Here is a 20,785-nt window from a genome sequence, read left to right as displayed (position 1 = left end):
ATGTCACCTGGGACGTGCAGGGTATTGGGTGGTTCAGGTGTGGTCTTAGGAGAAGCATAGATCCTTGATACTCCAAGATTTCCAGGACCAGAACTCTCTTCGCTATTGCTCAGTTCAAGTACTGTCCTATCTTACCTCCCCTGCATGTTCATCTGTATGGAGCCTCATCCTTTTTTTAACACCTATCCAGTCTGAGAGGAGAGAAACAGGTGTTTTGTTTGTCACTGCTTTCCACCATCTTTCACCTCCCCAGGGACTTCATTCCATTAATTAGTCCCTCTCTCCCCTTAATCCTCACACTCTTCCCTACCCAAGTCTTTTTCTCAGCTTACAAGCTTTCTGAGATCTCACTTTAAAATAAACCCACACACCCACACACCTCCACTCCCACACCTGGCTCACAGAGCTCTCCATGCTCGGGTCACATGTTACCTCCTTCCCTGGCATTCTCTTCAAGCCCATGCTTCAGCTTTTCTCTGTTCCTAGAGCTCCCTGTGCATCCATCTAATCTCACATTTGTTACACTGTACCAGAGTTTATTTGTTTTTGTTTGCCCCCGCCCCCCATGACTGAATATAACTGGAGGACCTCAACAGTATATTTTACCTATTGCTGGATTCTAGCTGCCTTATGTAGTATACACTCAATAAATGACTGCTGAATGAATAAAGTAGAGGCCAACTCTAACATAATGACTGTGTCATTTAGAGAAGTTGTTACCAAATCTAAATAAAGCATCTGTAGGAGTGCCTGGGTGACCCAGTCAGTTAAGCATCAGACTCTTGATTTTTTTGGCTCAGGTCATGATCTCAGCTTTGTGGTATCAAGCCCCACGTTGGGCTCTGCACTGACAGCACGGACAGCATGGAGCCTGTTTGGTATTCTCTCTCTTCCTCTCTCTCTCTCTCTCTGTCCCTCCTCTGAGTGTGTGCCCTCTCTTCCTCTCTCCCTCTCTTTAAATAAACATTAAAAAAATAAATAAATAAAACACTTGGAACAGGCCCAGAAAATTCACCAAGATTATATCCTCAAGACCCAACTGCAGTGGCATTTGAAGAAGGTATTCTGATATATTACATTTTAACAACAGCAGGATACTAAATAGTGGTATGAGTTCAATTACCCCCACAGGGTATATTAAAAATTATATATGCAGTACTTACTGAAGAAAATTTTTAAAAAAAATATAGAAAGCAAAAGTGGGGAGTCCCTGGGTGGCTCAGATGGTTAAGCATTCAACTTTTGGTTTCAGCTTAGTTCATGAATCGAGCCCCAGGTTGAGCTCTCTGTGCTGATAGCTCAGAGCCTGCTTGGGATTCTCCTCTCTCTCTCTGTCCTTCCCTGCTCACTCTCTCTCTCTCTTTCTTTCAAAATAAATAAATACACTTATAAAAAAAAGCAAAAGAGAAGGAAAATCACCTGTAATCCTATGATGCAGTCATGACCTCTGTTAACATTTTCATATACATTCTACTAGATTTTTTTTAAGATGCAAAAAATGTGTAGTCATGTAAATACATTTTTTTCTTTTCTTTTTTTTTTTGAGAAAGGGTGGGGAAAGTGGGGGAGATGGAAAGAGAGAATTTGAAGCAGGCTCCATGCCCAGCAAGGAACCCAACTTGGGGCTCGATCTCACAATTGTGAGATCATGACCTGAGCCGAAACCAAGAGTTGGATGCTTAACCAACTGAGTCACCTAGGCACCCCGTTAATACATATTTTATTATTTTATTTTATTTCATTTCATTTATTTATTTAGAGAGACCGAGTGTGAGTGGGGCCTGGGCAGAGAGACAGGGAGAGACAATCTTAAGCAGGCTCCACATTGTTAGTAAAGGGCCTGATGTGGGAATTAAACTCATGAACCATGAGATCATGACCTGAGCTGAAATCAAGAGTCAGATGCTTAACTGACTGAGCCACCCAGGCACCCCAATACATATTTTAAATAGCACCATCCCATACATACTACAAAAAGTCTACCTTTTTACTTATTATGTGCATTTTTGCTTGTCAATAAAAGCACAATTAGAATATCACTTTAATGCTAGTGTGGGATTAGGCAGGTGAGAGTCATGATACATTAAGCCAGTCCATTCTCTATTATTTAACAGGTTGTTTGTGGTGTTTCACTATTTCAAAAATTTTTCCACAAACATCTTTGTGCCTACACTTCTAAGCACTTACCATTTGCTGAGGATTCATTTCTAATGGTAAAATTTTTTGGTCAAAGATATGTTAGTATTTGAAGTTTGTTACATACGGCCAAATGTCTTCAGAAAGTTGTACAAATTTACATACCCACCAGCAGGCTACAAGCGTATCTCTTCCCCACACACTCCCCACATGGGTTATACTAACTCTACTTACTCTTTCTCAGTGTGATTTGGTTTCTCATGTTTTTTCAAAATTTGCATGTCATTGATTGCTAGTTAGGTTGAACATATTTTCACATCTTTATTGCTACTTTTCTATTTAGAGTTGCCAGTTCATATCCCCTGGTCACTTATTTATTTGAAAAAATAGATAGGTAGATAGATAGATAGATAATCTCCTTTTGCTGAAAATGTGATATAAACACTTCTTAAATTGCTATTTACATTTTAAGACATTTCATTTATTTAAAAAAATTTTTAATGTTTATTTATTTATGAGAGAGAGAGAGCATGAGAAGGGGAGGGGCAGAGAAAGAGGGAGACACAGAATCTGAAGCAGGCTCCAGGCTCTGAGCTGTCAGCACAGAGCCCGACTCAGGGCTCAAACTCAGGAGCAGTGAGATCATGACCTGAGCCTAAATCAGACATCTAACTGACTGAGCCACCCAGGTGCCCCAAATTGCTATCTACGTTTTTAAAGCTTTGTTTGTGGTGTTTAAAAAATTTTTATTTTACTATGCATACAGTTTGAGCTTTTTCTCCATACAGTTAATTCATCTTTTCCTTCAGGTTTCTGCCTTAGATACCTACCCACATTTGTCAGAGGTTATCAGTTACCAGTTATCATTCTCCCAAACACTCTCTCCTCATCATCTTTAGCAAGGGAACACTGCTGCCTGGAGTATATTTCTAAGTCTCCTTTGCACCTGTGACCAGGTGACCAGGCAGAGTCAATGACTCCAAGTGTGTTGTGTGACCTGGAACAAAGCTCCTCAGGGTGAGGGCCCTCCTCTCTTCCTTCTTTTCCTAGAAGAAAGTAGCTAGAGCTCTGGCAGCCATCTTGGACCACTTCCATCTTGAGGATGGAAGCCAACTTGGCAGAGGGAACAGAAAGAAGGAGCCTGGAATAACCAAGCTGTCACATCAGCCCTGAGCTGTCTACCTCTGAACTTCTTATATGTGAGAGAATTAATAAAAGACACTCTAGTCAGACCTCTGGTAAGAGCAACCCCTTACTGCTAAGAGCAATTCCCAACTCCTATACCAACCCAAAGTTACATCTATATTTATTTGTATTTTCTTCTAGTTATTTTTAGCTACTCTATTATCTCTATGTTTATGGCTGTATGACTGAAAAGATATATAACTAAGATTTAACAGTGTATATAAAATAATCATGTTTGAGTAGAAACTTCTTTCAAATGATGATTGCTAGACTCACATGTAGATAAGATTGTTCCACTGGATTTTAAGAAAGGATTTAATTATAGTTTTATTAGGCATTTTTGGAAAAGTTAGGCCAGTGATCTTGACATGGAATCTATTTATAATACAGATTTGAGAAACAGCATTTATATCCATTTTATTGACTAATCATAGGCTTTTATCTTGAGAAATTAGTTTTCAGAGCATGCAACTGTAAAATGTGTATAGCTAGTCGGGAGATTTTCAATATAGATAATTGGTACATATCTAAATTTGTGTAATAAAGAGCTATAGTACAGAAAAATTTTACTATGATTTCATTACAGCCAGAATTTCAACACTATTGGTTTTAAAATATGCTTACGTGTAGAATATTGTTTTCTAGAACTTGAAAACACATGCTATTCTTGCTCCTAGAAAAATTAGCCAAATATTAGTGTTCAATTTAATGTAACTAATATTTCCTAACATTTGTTAAGCACCTACTATATATTAGTCTTTATTTAATCTGACAATGAGCTGCAAGACAGATAATATAATCCCTACTTTGGAGAGGGGGAAACTGAAGTTCAGACATGTTAATTCACTTGTCCAAGGCCGGGTGCAAAAGAGCCTCTGAAGGCTGTTAGCTCCAAACTCCTGTGTTACTCATGCCAGGCCCTGGGCTGAGCCGGTGGGAGATATGAGGTAAGTAAGATACAGTTTCCCACAGGCACTAATTGAAGGAAACTTGGTACTTACCTGCCTCACACAGGTCCGTTATGTTAATACGAGTAGGCGGGGAACTGCCTTTTGAGTTGGCTGCAGACACAGTTGCAGCCCACTTTCCAGTTCTGGGAATGATCCAGGTCCAGGAGGTGTGTTCTGTGATGTTCTGCATTGTGACTTTCCCCCCTGCCACCTCCTGCAAGGTCACTAGATAGTGGAGGATTTTCCCTCTTGCCTCAGATACACTCATATTCTGTAAAGAAACACATCCATTTACTGTGTAGTCTCAAACAAGGTCGCTGGATCTTTGTGCCTGGACCTTATGGCTCCTGTAGCAGCAGGTTACATCCGAATGACTTATTTATATCTTCTCATCTGCTGCACTGCATATTTTTGTGCCTCCACAAAAACCCACCATTTAGGGGAAAAATCAGTTAATATTTTTTAAAGCTAATTCTTAAAGACACATTGATTTTCCTTTCTTGTTTCAAAATGAAACTTCCAGCAGTAGAAAACTCAATTACATCCAATGGAACAAGAGTGGAATCTGAACTCAGATGATCTAGGTTTCAGTTCCAGCCCCACCAATTACCAGCTGTGTGAGCCAGCGCAAGGCATTCAGCACCTCTGAATCTCCATTTTTAAATCTGTGAAATACACACACACACACACACACACACACACACACACACACACACACACAAACTTTTTATGTAGAAAGTGTAATGCTGCTCATTAAATCAAAAGTGAGATTTTCAAGAGCTAAACTAGTAAAATCCACACTTCATGAACTGGATTAGCCATCTGTCCTAGGAAAGTAAGACACTGTTTATAAATGTGTGACTAATGAGTTTTGGAATTGCAAGAATTCCAATTGAGATCATTTGGGAGGGATCCCAGAAAGTAAGCAGAAAACTAATTATTTGTATTGTAACCCTGTTTGGATAAGGACCATGGGAAACAGAAGCAATGAAAATGGAGAGCTGCCAAGGCCAGCAATGGCAGTACCCGTCCATGCCTAGTACAGGGAGAAAAAGGTTTAACCCGTGAGACTTAAGCATTACCATTTTCTTGGCAAGGCTATTCCTTCATGGGTGCAGCTGCTAAAAGACACATTTTAGGACTGCCAAATGCCCCTTTCTCTGATTCCCTGCCCCTCAAGCCATCTCCTAATAATTTCGTTTCCTGTGAAGTTTATCTTTCAGGAGAGACTGGGATAACAGGAACATCTGGTTTACTTAAAATTTATGTTTTTCACTTTAAGTGAATAAATTGGCCTTCTGATTATAATTTGGCTTCTGAAATAATTAGCATGCTGAGAGAGAATGTTCCTATCTGCTGACTCAAGCCTCCTAGTTAGCCCAACAGCTGCATTCCTCACTATAAATTAATCCATGAACATCTAGCTTTTTATATTTCAGTCTCTGGGAACTTGATTAATGCAGGTCCTATCCTAGGTGCCCTTCTGGATCCACAAGGTCCAGGACTGGATCTTAAACCATGGTCAATGCACCAGATGAATGCCATGTTGCTGAGGGCTCTTTTGGGTGCACATTCAGTCTTTCCCTAGAAGACATTTTTGTGTTCTGGCAAGAACCAAGAAAGTTAATATTTTAATTGTACACCACAGTCAATCTTATATGCCTGTTGTTTGCATTAAAGTGAGTGCTTTTGAAATTGTGATATTCTGAACTGTTATTAATAAATATGCCCTTTGTACCCCAATGTTTATAGCAGCACTATCAACAATAGCCAAAGTATGGAAAGAGCCTAAATGTCCATCGATGGATGAATGGATGAATGGATAAAGAAGATGTGGTATATATATACAACGGAGTATTACTCAGCAATCAAAAAGAATGAAATCTTGCAATTTGCAGCTACATGGATGGAACTAGAGGGTATTATGCTAAGTGAAATTAGTCAGGGAAAGACAAATATATGACTCCACCCATATGAGGACTTTAAGAGACAAAACAGATGAACATAAGGGAAGGGAAGCAAAAATAATATACAATCAGGAAGGGTGACAAAACATAAGAGACTCTTAAATATGGAGAACAACAGGGGTTACTGGAAGGGTTGTAGGAGAGGGGATGGGCTAAATGGGTAAGGGCATTAAGGAATCTACTCCTGAAATCATTGTTGCACTATATGCTAACTAACTTGGATGTAAATTAAAATAAAATAAAAAATAAAAAATAAAAAATAAACATGCCTTTTGTCACAGGAGAAAAAAAGGATAAGTTAAAGCAAAAGCTGACTGGAGAAGATAATTCCCTTAGCTATCACTCTATCCTTCCCTATCTCCTCTGTAGGTCCAGAGATAGGACTATTATCCACCCTCACACCATATACCCCTTAGGGCACTCCTCAAGAGTTAACTGTGCTCACAAAGCTCCCCATTCTTGACAGGAACACAAGGAGCTTCAGTCTTACTCTGATAACTGAGAAAATAGAGCCCTAATTGAAAAAAACACCTTGCAACTCAACCCTCACTACCTTCCTCTCACTGTCCTTCATAGACACATCAGCCATCTCCTTCAATCCTATGGGAGAGTGCTGGAAGAAGGAGGAAATGCCAAATCATCTTGGATCCAATGAACTTCCTAGGGACTGCTGTGGAAATCTAGCTCATTTCCACACACCACACACTGCAGTGATCTAGTGAACAGAGATGTGGATCTGAAAGATGAGTGAAGGTTCCTAGAGGGTAGTGAAGGGCCTGGACCCAAACCCTTGCATTTTCCCCTCCACATCCCATATTTTGGAGTTGAAAATATCATTGAGAAGGTGAAGGTGGAGTTAAGGTAGTTAGAGAAATAAATATGGTATCCCATATTTATACATATGTGTATATGTATGTATAAATATGTGTGTATATATATGTGTATGTATACATATGTATACACATACACATATGCTTATACACATACACATACAAGTTATGCTTATATAAAATATTAAGCTCAAGTTTTAGGATAAAGGTTAACATCACTCAGGCAATTGGTCTCCTTCACCAATCTGAAAATGGGCACAATTTGTCCAACATGGTCCATAGAACAAAAAACTCAATGAGCCAAAAGGAAAACAGGTGTTTATCCAGCTGGGCACATAGTCTCCTGAAGCAACTGAAAACAGTGCAATTTGGCTTTTTAAAAAAATAATAACATAAAGTTTGCAAATAATGCATGTAATACATCACCTCCAGATTATACTTGGTCTTGATCTAATGGAATATCATCACAGAACTTTAGAACCAGGCAGGATTCTACAGTTTAACAGTTCATTCAACATTTCATTTTACCAATAGGGAAATTGAGTCTGGGACATGAAGTGACTTGCTTAAGGGCTCTCAAGGGATAGATGGAGGAGCTGAGGTTGGAATCCAAGGCTCTTGACTAGTGATCCCTCTACTCCTGCTCCTTCTGTTGGCAAGCCTGAGACAACTGGTCACCAGGGGGCACCATGTTTCATAGTTGGAATCTCCAGTCACTCTCTGGCCCAATGTTGGAAAGCAGCTTGTCTAATTGCAAGGTTGTGGTATATTCTGATGTGGAACATCAACAGCAGACATCAGGTCAACAATTTTGGGAGGGTGGAGATCCAGAATTCTTTTTTTTCCAGAGCCAACAGGCCTTGCGTCACAAGGAGACAAGCTGTGAATCCCAAAGAACTGCCATCTGAGGAGCCAGCTGGGTCTTTCTAGATGAACTTCTTTTATTCTAATGTGTATGTATATATACATACAATATACATATATATACATATATATACACACATATATATACACTATATACACATGTATATATACTATATATATATACACACACACACATATATATACACTAATGTATTTATTTTTAATATTTATTCTAATATTTTATTCTAATGTATATTTGGGTGAGTGATAGGGAGAAACTATCATTTATTGGGCCATACCATGAGTCAGAAACTTTACATCTATTGTCACATTTAGTCCTCACATCTCCCCATCCTGAGGGAGCTGAAGCTTGGAGAGGTTAAGAGACTGATGCAAGTAGTCCCCACAGAAAAGTAAGTTTTTAGTGCGCCCCCTAGTGGGTGTAAGAGGGTGTAAGGTGGGTGTAAGAGGGTGTACGGTGGGTGTAAGGCAATGTCCAAAATGTGTCCAATGTCTCTGGTACTTCTTGTACCTTTGTGGGCAGTGCTGAAAGCAGGTCTCAAGCCAGTGTTCCTACTGTCATTGTCAGCCTCTCCTATTGGTAAGAGTGTGCTAAGCAGGAAAAGCTGTCCCACAGTCTCCTTCAGTTTTCTTTCTGCTCCGTAAGAAATGATCTAAACTTAGTATAAGTTAGCTTTTCTGACAGGTTTGTCTACGAAGCAAAGAGTGAACAGCTCTCTCACAAACTATTGTGAGAGTTCTGTTGGGTGAAAAGGCTTTCACCATCAAACATACCTTGGTAAATGTATCTGTGATAGGACAAAATCTGGTACATGTCAGAATGCAAGACCTCTGTTGTTTTTTGTTTGCTTTGTTTTTAAAGATTTTATTTAAGTACTCTGTACACCCAACATGGGGCTCGAACTCACAACCCTGAGATCAAGAGTCACATGCTCCACCAACTGAGCCCTCCAAATGTCCCTATTTTGTTTTGAAGTATATAGGAAGAAGGGTGTTTCTGTGAATTGATAAATCATGTCTTCTTAGGACTTTAAAAAACCTACTGTACTTGTCATAAAATAATATTTTATTCTAACTTTCCCTGATGCAAACAAACAAAAATATGTCAAAGCTGCCAATATGTCAAAGAAGAGAGTCTGTAGTCAAGACATATTAGAAAGGTGGGGAACTTGAATATGTCACAGTTTTGTCTATGAAGACTTTTGGGGTGGCAAGGTTGGTTTTGGAAAGCTACTTAGTTTTTCCTACTCCACCACATAGCAGCTGTGTGACCTTGGCCAAATTATTTTACCTTTCTGAGGCTCAATTTACTTATCTGTAAAATGAGGTAATTCTGTGTATAGCATAGGCTTACTGGAGGATTCAATGGGCTGAAGGAGGCAAACAGTTTCAAAGAGTGCTGGATGCATGGCAAATGTTAAGACACTTTGTGAGTTAGTCGGTTATCCTAATATAAAAATCACCGTACCTGGCACTTTTCCATTACATTCATATTACTCTTCTACCAATCTATGGAAGGTCAAGCCATCTTGACTTGGATCCCACCACAGCTCTGTATGAAAATCTCACCAATGTCATACAGTTGATTACAAAGCATGTATAATTTAAGCCTGGGTATTGATTTCAGAACTCATGATGGCTTTCAGCAACCCAGCCCAAAGTGAAGGAGCACCTCAAAATATAACCCTCATCGGAAGGTTTAAAAATCACTGTATTGAAATGATCCATCTATGGATCTGTCCTCCCATGAGCCTGTCAGCTCACCTTTGTGTCCTCAGAGTCCTGCACAACGTTTGCTTCCTAATAATCTAGCAAATGCTTTTCGTGATTCTCTCATTAATCTTCTCAACAGCCTCATGTAGTACATACTATTACCATGTGCATGTGTGAGGAAAGGAAGGCACAGAGAGGTTAAGCACCTTGCTTAAGAACACACAGCCAGTAGGTGGTGAGGCTGCACCCTGAACCCAGGCAGCTCAGTTCTGCCTAGAGGGTAAGCTCTTAACTGCTGTCGTGTTAGCACTTTCTAGATTCTCCCAGGTGTTTTGCTACCCTGAACTTATTTAATGGATACTAATAACTCATGACATCATGATTTCTAACTTGTTTTGTAGCAGAAAATCAGCAAAATAATGGAAACTTTGTTAGAGCAAAACTTGAACTTCCTTTCTGTCTCTGTTTTCTATCTTCTGTTAATTCTCTGCTACCCACTTTCTTATCTTTGTCATTGACCACCTTCTGTTATCCAACTAAGATTCTCTACATTACAGATACTATAATATGTGTGACTAGTAAGCAAGGGAAAACAACCCTTTCTTTCTGAAAATACCTTCAGAAATGCTGTGCCAGCCTGTGATAGGACCAGGGTTGGGAAAGGAAAGGAGACAGAGTTGAATATTGCAACAAAACTATCAAAATCTTCCCATCTGTTGCTTTTGTATTTAAATATTGATTCTGAGATTGGGATGCCTCCTCTAATTATATAAAGGCCTCAGGCTCCTGACAGCCAATCTTCCCTGTGGATTTATGACAGACCTTTGTTCTACATCAATATAAATCAGATTACAAGTAATATTTTCCTACATTTACTGGATTTCTTTCATATGAGGAGGCCAAAGGACACATCTCATCAGTGCAACGTGATATGGATTGTAATATTCTTCATAGGACACAGAGAAATACAGAGAGAAAGAGACGAAGAGAATGTACTAACTAAGCTCCCTCTGGTCACAGACCTTTCTGAGGCTCTGCTGTGAACTGGTGTATGGGGCTTGTTCTTTTCTCTTTCTTCTCATCTTCTGTGATTTGAGGGTAGCTGTTTATCCGAATGAGTTACGTCATTTAACAAATGAACAAAACCCACCAAATCTTCCCCACTTTTGGAACTGAGTTTCTCTAACTCTCTTCTGTATTGCTTGTGAGGGCCCTAGAGGGGCGCTGTTTGCTACATGAGGGAGCCACTAGCTGCAGGCAGCCATAAAAATCTTGATGTGTGACTGACGTGTCTGCCCTCTGGAGGCAAGCTCTTAGCCGCTGGACCCGCTGGCACTTAGTAGACACACCAGTTTTCAAAGACTTAGTAGGGTAAGAAGAATGTAAAATAGCTGATCAATAATTTTAAAATATTGATTTACATGTTGAAAGGATAATATTCCATACATACTTGGGCTTAAATAAAATATATTATTAAAATTGATCCCACCTGTCTCTTTTTATTTTTTAAATGTGGCTACAAGAAAATTTTAAATTATACATATGACTCTCCTTTGTGGCTTGCTTTATATTTCTATGGGATGGGGCTTCACTACAGTGATCCTTTACATGCTGAATCCATAGTCCTTGGTTTCCTGCCAAATGTTCCCCCACCCTTGTCCCAGCTAACCTGTTCTTCTGGGGTCAGCTCTAGTATTACCTTGCAAGAGATCCTCTGTGACTCCTCACCCATTCCCTTGGTCTACTAGCTAACCTCGATAATCATCTCCCTAGCTGGATCTTGAACTCCTCCTTAACACCTGAGTGCTGTCATCATCCCCATGTCTGTCCTTCTCCTGGACTGTGCGTTCAAGCACCTGAGGACTGCATTTGTCTTGTTCACTTCCATATCTCTGGAATGCAGCACAGTGTCCAGTACTAATGAGAGCCTTCAATATATTTGCTAGTTTGAATGAATGAATGGAGTGAAGTTGGCTTCATTTATACACACTACTTCCAGATCCATGGCCTCAAACATAATTCCAGAAAGTTTATGACCTGCCATGATTAAGAAATTAACAGAGGAAACTGGAAAGGTTAATGAGGTTTGTCATATCTTTCCATACATTGTCTGTCTATCTATCTATCTATCTATCTATCTATCTATCTATCTATCTATCTATCTATAAGGTGATTTTCTTCCTAAAGGATACATGCTATGTTAAGTGAAAGAAATCTGTACTGGAATCATGGATTGAAATGCTTAATCAAAACAAAGGAAACACTATGAATCTTTGCGGAGAAGGAAGATACAGGGAATGTGAGGGAGTGGATGCTAGAAAGCCCCCTGTGAAGAGCTCTAACATGACACTGGCACTGTTTGTGACAGAGCAAGATTTTCTACTTGTTATTGCATTTATTGTTTGAACAATACTGAGCTGTTTTATTTCACAGATTAAGTTGTACTTTTTTGGCTTCAACAAAGAAAGTATTTTTTCTCTTAAAAATAGCTATGGCAAAGCATACTACCAGATATTTTTGAGGAAAGAGAACTTTAGAAGAAAGCTTTCAGGAGAAACCCAGAGTAAGTAGGTAAGAGCCAGAACAATAAAGAAAAGTCTCCTTCCCCCTCAACACACCCCCACACTCACATTGATCCATACACACATTCACGAACACTCATACCCACACACACCCCGGCCACCATAATTGTGAGAAATTGATTTCTGTTTATAATCTGCCCAGTCTATGGTATTTTGTTATAGTACCCAAAGGGACTAAGACACTCACCTACATGCACCCACACTGACACACAGACTCATAGATACATACCCACACTCCCACTCACATCCCACACACATATAAAAAACTCATACCCAGTCACACATTCACGTTTACTCTCTGCACTCACACACATGCACACATCACTCACATAAATGCACAATCACACATACATACTCACACTCTCCTATATTCACACTTCACTCCCTCACACACCCAGGCTGTACCCATTCAGCAACAAGTTGTTCTCTTCTGATGTAAACATCCTACAATAATGAAAGGTCATCTCACATTCCCCCAGCTGTCAGAGAAACATGCTCTCACTTTGTTCATAGACTAATGGGGTTTTACCTGGGACTTCCTTTGGTGCCAAGACCTGAAATCCCCCTCTTTGCAGTGGCAGGGTGTCCCTCTCACTGGGGTTCCCAGTATTGATCAAAGTGAAAAAAAAAAGCCAAAATCAACACACATACATCTTTGCTTCCTTTCCTTGGTGAGGTCTGATTTGGGCCCCACCACAAACCACCTGATCTGGCTGCAGTGTTTCTTCTAGTCTGACATTTAAACAGGTCCCTTATGTCATGGCACCACCCCATCAATTCCCAAGCCTGCCTGAGAGTGGCATGGGGAATCCCCAGGAGGACAAGTGGGACTGGAGTGGTTCCAGACAGGAGCAGTGACTTCTGCCTAGGAAGGCTCCCAGCTGCAAGCACCACAGTACCTGAAATCCTCTCTTTGGAATCACGTCATTTCCCTAGACCTGTTTCTGTTTGTGAAATGGGTGGTGGGCCTGCATGCTGCTTACATTCCCTCCAGCTCTGTGGCTCTGTGGTCAAAGCAGGCCTGCTCATCTCAGTAACTCTTGTCAGTCTTTTACTGCCACTGCCAGGTGAGTGGCCTATTTGGGGCCACTGAAGAAGCCCAGGGTTTGGCAGAAAAGGACTTAGTCTTGTGATAGTCCTGAAAAACTGACTAGATCCAACATTCCTTAGGGAGCCTCTCTCAAACAGGACAGTCACAGAAGGTCTTGAAGTTGCCCTGTCTTGATCACCATCTGGTGCCAGGAAGTTTCTAGTATTTACATTTTTGGTTTCTTAGTGACGCCAGTTCCAGTCCAATGCACCCACAACTCTGGCTCCACAAAAGGGAAAATTTTCTAACAGTAAGAGATGCCCACCAGAGCATGGACTGCTTACAAAGTGGAATTCTCCCTGTCCGAGATAGTCCAAGCAGGGGCATGTGTCAGTCCTGGCTGGAGTGGGAGCAGTGCTAATGATAGGAGAGTAGACTAGAAGAGAATTCAAGTTCTTTTGAATTCCAAGATCTCACTTTAGAGTTTAGGCTTTTCTGGGCTTAGGGGCAAGATTAAAATGAAAAGCAGAGAAGAATTTGCATATGCATGTTGGCTGAGCATTACCTGTGGCTAAAAAATGTTTATTGGAACTAAAACAGTCTATCTCTTCAGATCACTGCTGAGGACACTCAGGGGGAAGGATTCTCTATGGAAGGAGGAATTTTGGTTTTAACCAGTTGCTTACTTGTGAAAATGAAAACCAACACTCAAGAACTGAGCTGTGTTCTTCTATAATATTCACAAATTATGGCCACTCTAAATGTCTTGCTTTGAGAATTGTCTTGCTCTTAAACATGGCTTCATTTTAAAATAAATTTTAAGCTGTAGTTTTAGTTTCAAAGTGAAGAGCTTGATTATGACTCACCAAGCTATTTATAGTAGTCTCATACCAGACATTTTGTGCGTGTGTGAGACAGAAAGGAAAAGAGGGAGAAAGAGCTCAATTCTTGCCTGGCTCATTTCTTAAAACTGAAGAAAACTGCAGTTATCAACATCTATCATGCTAACCCCATCAGAGGACTTGATATTCATTTCTCTGACTCTTCTGCTTTCGTGCTCATCAGCTTCATGATTCCAAAACTGTTGATTTACCCTTAAATGGAAGAGGTGCAGTGAGAGGGACGCAGGAGTAGGGAAGTAAAGAGGAGTACAGCTCACCTGAAAACCTCTTATTAGCAGCATGCCAATCAGGAGCTCAATTCAAATAGTATTTTCTTTTCACAAAGATGAGTCATGACAGAGCAGAAAGAGTTCTGGATGGGGTTTCAGTCTCAATTCTGCACTTAGTAGCTGGGTAACTGTGGGAAGAACATCCTCTCTCTTACCCTCAGGTTTTCCATTTGTTAAGTGGGGATACCTACGACCTACCTTACAGGGTTTTTAAAGGATTAAGTGAAGCAACCACACCAGAATCAGCACTGTGTGAAACTCTCACATCCTGTAATAACATTAGGTCTTACTGTTTTCTGGAAGGTTGTTTGAATCACTACTGTTTTACTACTATTCCTGAGGAGGAGTTGCTTTCCATTCCTCTTCACACGATTGTCTACAATTACTTGAGTTCCTGAGGTAGAACAGCCTTCTTTCCACCCTCTCCCTTTTCAGTGACTATAGCAAATATATTCCTAGATATCCACATCCACAGACTTCCCATCTTTCATTTCCCAAAAAGTGAATAAGGTGGTGTGGTCACTGGTGGGCATGTTATACGCAGGGGAGATTAAGAGTGGCTGGGAGGGTCAAGAGGCAGAAGAAATGGTGCAGTGGGACAGAGTGTGGACATGCCTGGAGATAGGAACGGATGCAAGCAGATGAGGAAAAGATGCAGTTGTGTGCAGGAGGGAACTCAGTGGGAACTCTCACTCTTATCTGACAAAAGGAAATGACATTGGGTCAAGTGTCTTGAGGATATCGCTGAGGAAACGAGCTTCAACCAAGTCTCTGAAGCCTTGTATAAAGCCACTATGGAAATAAAACTTTTTTTTTTTTTTGGCCTTAAACATTGTTCAAATATATAATTCTTTCTATATGTTAATTATATCTCAATAAAAACAAAACAAAAAAAATCAACCAAATATATACTTCTCTTGAATTTTACACTGACAATGAAAACTTACCTTCCAGAAAAGAGAAATCTGTTGTCTATTGTAGTCAATGGGTTGTTTCATGTACCAAACATCTAATGTCCCAGTAGGCTCTGTTTTGAAGGGAAAAAAAACCCATATTTTCATGTATACACACATACATGTATACATCCATACATGCACAATATAAAACCTCTTAAAGTCAACTGCTTATTTAATAAACAATTCCAGGAGAGTAGGATTGTCAGGTAATTTCAATTTTCTTTGTGCCCCCATATTTCTTTCCTTTTGTTAAACAATGAACATATGTGTCGGCCATAGAAAACACAAATTTTACCTTAAAAACAAATTTAAAAAAATGATGATGAGGAAATTGGATTCCTAACTTGCTCTTAAAATATGTAGTAATAAAATAACTCAAAGAAAGTACGTGTGATTATTTCTTTTTTATTGGAATACAGAAAGAATTAATTCTCAGCAGAAAAACCAAAATATGAATCATAAGGAACACAGTTTTGATCCTGTAAAAATAAAAAATACAAATGATTAACTCTGTGTTCACGTCCATTCCTGAACTTACCATGTTGTGGCATAATTATTTGGTTTTATGATCATTAGATCATTAGATCATGAGATCATGATCTACTTGAAAGGAAAGCCCATCTCATTCATCTTAATATCTCTCATACCTACATAGTGCTTAGAATGTAACAGACTCCTGACAACTCTTTGTCAGGTGACAAATGTACAAATGAACAATTCAGACAATGTTAGCTACTTGATGCTAAAACAGAGAATTAACTGATTGAAGGAAAAACCACCATCTTTAAGACAATGGTCAAATATGACCTAATTTAATTTGAGAAAGTCAATCAAACAGACTTGATAAGAAACTGAATAATCAACTCCTGTGTGCTAGAGAGAAAGAGAGTGTGTGTGCACATGTGCATGTGTGAGTGGGTGAATAGTTTTATTTCTCCCATTATCAGATTTATTTTGATTTACAGCCAGGGGTGGAACTCACAGAAACAGCCCCTGAAAACAAGCTTCAACTGCACCAATGAAACTTGTTCATTGTGACACTTAGAATGTATTTGAGATGAGGCTTACATTGGGGTTCCTTCTGGGGTGACAAGTCCCATTTAACCAGACGAAGTTTCTGGAACATTAACTCCCACCAGGAAAAGAGAAGACAAGCAGCCAGGGAGAGGAGAAGAGAAAAAGGGAAGGAGCACATGCACCCACACATACTATGGGCGGTCCTGTGGCCCACTTACACTTGCATCCCATATCCTCTTTACCCCATGACATATGCAGCTTTAGTACAGTGGTTAAAGTGTGAACTCCAGAGCTAGACCGTCTATGGGCAAATCCCAGCTCTGTGATCTTGAACAAATGTTAACCACATCCTGAATACATACTTTACATCCTGAAGCCAGTTTCCTCATCTGTTCAATGAGGATTGTAGTTCTATACGTCACATGGGGCTGCTGTGAGAATTGAATGAACAGAGCAGCCCTGACCTAAGGTAAGCACTCAGGAAATTTAGCTGTTGTTTCTTCATTTGGAAATGAGCTTGTTCAAGGTCCCAGAACTAGTAATCGGAGAAGCCAGGTTTTGAACATTGGTCTGTTTTATCACATAGCCAGCACTCTTCTCTCTGCACCCTGCAGTTACCTGGCTCTGAGGCTTGTGATTTCTCAACAGTACTTCCACGCCCAACAGGTGCTCTTCTGTGTTCTACCCTTTTCCTTTTTTATTTCCGTTTCCTGCCTCTCTCACCCTCTTCGTTTTGTTTTTTTCTAAACATTCACTTATTTTCTTCCCCTCTTTTCCCACCAGTGGTAGCTTCTACCCTTGCAGTGAGGACCTAAAGGTAAGAAATGCTTACCCAAGACATTGTGAAAATGCTCTCCATCCTTCAGGATTATGAAGAGTGACCCAGAAAACAAGCCTAGCACTTTTATCTGCTAGTCCAGATGCAAAAAGGAAAAAAGCACAGGCAACAGAAGGAAAGGGGACCTGACCATTATTAACCACCTACAACGTGTCAGGAAATATTTGGACATTTTATGTACTGCACGTTATCTCATTTAATCCTCACACAATGCAGGGTGTGTGTGTGTGTGTGTGTGATTACATCTGTTTTAGAGCTGAGGCCAAGGAGGCTGACAAAGGTTAAATGATTTCCAGAACACATGGAGTTGGTAAATGGCAAAGCCAGCTGAGCCCAGGTTTCACTATTTCCAAAGACCCTGCTCTTCCATTACAGTTCACTACATTGAGCAGAGATCTGAGCAAACTAGATAACCCAGACATTGACTACATAATCAGGATGTGGAAACTTGGATGTGCTCCATGTTGAAGCCAGATGACTTATTAGTGCTAAATGTCTCCAGTTAATTACATATTAGTAACAAATAAAGGGAATACTCATTGTCTCATTAAAGATCTACAACTACCAGATTACTACAGAGCTAAGAATTGAATTCTAGAATCACAGTCTCTTCAAAGGAAAAATTGCAAGTGAAACTGAAATTTTAATGGTGCCCACCTGCAGTGTTAGCCTCTGTGGGAGAGAAATCATTAGCTGAATCTGTATGAGTTTCAAAGTGTAAAATTTCATGACCAGGGGTGTCAAACCACTGCTGCTTAAAGCAGCATAAGAGCTGATATTAAAGAGAATCTTTGACATTCAACTGACACAAAATCACTTGAAATTCTAACCTCAGTGTTATCTAACAAAGGCAGATAAAACTATTATAGGCAGGCCAGAAAAGGAAAGTCAAAGACCAAATGTCCAAGTGATTACAAAACAAATGGGTATAAATGACTAAAAATACAAATATTGGAAATGGAAGTCAGGTCACCTGAGATGAAACTGCCTCCTATATGATAAAGGAGAAAACTGTAGAGTTGAATAGAGTCACCAATATGAAAAAAAGTGAAGATCCTAAATTAAGCAGGAGATTGACCTAAATGACCCTGAAGGTGCTTTCAACTCTAAAATCCCAAGATTCTAGGATTCTATGAAACAATAGGTGTGGCAAACAAATCTGAGCCAATCCATGTGCTTCTGAGATGAGCATCCATATCTGAAGCCAAGGCGAACACAGGAACGTGGACAAGAGCAACTTAATTGCAGGTGGAAAGCAATCCCTCAACAGAGGTTTCCTCAAGGAGCATACAGATTTCCAAAAAGAGTGAAAATGGAGAATTTAACACAAAGCAAATATGGAAAAGGCATATCTTGGGAGGTTTCAGGTAGTGGGCTCAATGAAACACACGAGGATTTTTTGGTCCAAGTCATGTTCCAAGCAGGGCAAGACAGAGATAAGTCACTCACTGCCTCGGTTCCTTGAAGTTCACTTTTTGGGGTTGACCCATTTATCTAAAATCTAGTTTTAAACAACTCAATTCAAACAGATATTACAAGTATCTACTTGATTAAACAAGTTTTATTTTCAGACGTTATCACCTGCTATGCCTCCACGGGAAGTCCTATATAGACTACCCCATTCCACTTCCTTCTTGATAAATGAAGTTTAACACTTGGTTCACTCTCTCTTTTCACCTCTTTCTGTCACCTCTTTTATTACTTGTGAAGGGCCACCATCCATAAGGTGTTCCTTCCCAGTAGCTGGTACTGTCAGTCCCTCCACCTGCCCACTTCTAAGGATCTGTTTCTGTCAACTGATGCTTTTGCTTCATACTTCACTGAGCAAAAGGAAGTAACAAGGTAGGATTCCCTCATCTTTCTACCATGAAAAGTTCATCATCAATTCTCTAACATAGTATCCCTACTTCCATCAAAGTTCAACCCAACCTGAGTTCTGGATCCCATCCTCCCTTGTTTTATCAAGGACTTCTCCCCTACTTCTCTTGCATTACTAATTTCTCCCTCTCTGCTGGAAGCTTACCATTACCTTGAAAATACACTACAATTTTTCACCAATCCTAAAAACAAAACCAGACAAAGCATTTCCTGATACCACATCCTGCTCCAACTACTGCCCCACATCTCTGCTCTCCTTCACAGAACTTCATGAAGAGTTGTGAATTGTTAGTCTTTATTCCCTCACTGCACACTCACTCTCAGCCCGTTGCACCTGAGATTTTCTCCTATCATTCTACAGATATTGCAACCATGGCAACAAGCAAAACTAGTAACTGTTTAGAGATACATACATTTCTGAAAGTTATGTGAAAAGTACTGATAAACATATAATTCAGGATAGTGTCAATAGTATATTGGTAATTTCACAGCATTTAAGTTGAATGGTGGGTTCATAACTGTTCACTTTGCTGTTATCCTTTGTACGGAGAAAGTAGCTTAACCTAGCATAATCATAGTGGCAACAGAAGAAATGAACAGATTTTGAATATGTTTAGGAGAGTCAAGTGCTGGTATTGGGGAATAAGGAAAAAGAATTTCTTTTTATTTGGAAAAGGAGAATTTAAAGATAACTTCTTGATTTTTGACTTCAGTAACTAGGAGGATGGTGGTATCATTTACTAAAATAGAAAATATTGAAACAGAAGTATTTTGGAAACATTCTGTCTTGGAGAAAAACAAAGAGATATCTATCTATCCATCTATCTATCTATTATCTGTCTGTCTAGTTTTCGAACTGTGGAACTGGATAAAGTCACCTGGGAAAAGAAGGGAGCCCAGGGAAAAGCCATAGGGATTGGTATTGAGAAGAGAAAACTGACCAGCAAGAAACCAAGAAGACCTGGTCAATGAAGAAGAATAAAATCCAGGAACATGAGATTTCACAGAATTCAAAAGAATCAAGTACTTCAGGGAGGAAATAGCTCCCTTCTCCTACTGCAATGACTTTGGAGGCCATATGTTCCAGATGAGGGAAGTCCATAAGTTGCATTGGAACTTTACATTTCTTCGTGGTGTTGTATCCTCCAGGAATCTTTACCTAATGTTCCAAAACAGATTAGAAGTCCTTGAGTTTGAGGATCTGACAAGTTATCACTGTGTCCCAGCACCTGGCATAGTTCCTGATACACACACACTTTTCTCACAGATCCATCTTGAGAAGCATTTTTCCCCCATTTGTTTCTGTTTGGAAGGCTTCATGGAAAGCATTTCTTCCTATTGGGGTGATCACCATCTTGTCAAATAATTGAGCTCAGACATTGATTTCTTCCAGGATAGATGTTGGGCTTAGAGGGGACCCAAAAAGAAAGGAAGGCAGGGACTGTCATTGGCTCTCAAACATAACATTTTCCTTCTAATGAAAACATTTGCATGTAAATCTCTTTAGAAGGCTAAGAACCTTTGATTCCCATATCCTCAAGCCTTAGGCACTCAGATAAATGAGCTAATTTAGAAGTCAGCAAACTATTGCCAGTGGGTCAAATCTGCTCCTTGTTTTAGTACAGCCTGTGGACTAACAATGGTTTT

The 20,785-nt window shown here is 39.8% G+C and overlaps 1 protein-coding gene across 1 annotated transcript in view; it reads right to left on the bottom strand.

Annotated features, from left to right (window-relative positions):
• Positions 1-20,785, bottom strand: part of IL12RB2 (interleukin 12 receptor subunit beta 2) — a 143,370-nt gene that overhangs the window by 93,838 nt on the left and 28,747 nt on the right. The window contains exons 8-9 of the mRNA XM_042952075.1: positions 15,397-15,476; positions 4,323-4,542 (exon numbers count right to left, since the gene is read on the bottom strand). Coding sequence (XP_042808009.1) covers positions 4,323-4,542; positions 15,397-15,476 — 300 coding nt within the window. The remainder of the gene's footprint in view (positions 1-4,322; positions 4,543-15,396; positions 15,477-20,785) is intronic.

This window comes from Panthera leo, chromosome C1, assembly GCF_018350215.1.
Source record: "Panthera leo isolate Ple1 chromosome C1, P.leo_Ple1_pat1.1, whole genome shotgun sequence".
Taxonomy (NCBI): domain Eukaryota; kingdom Metazoa; phylum Chordata; class Mammalia; order Carnivora; family Felidae; genus Panthera; species Panthera leo.
This window is presented reverse-complemented; position numbering and strand designations above follow the sequence as displayed.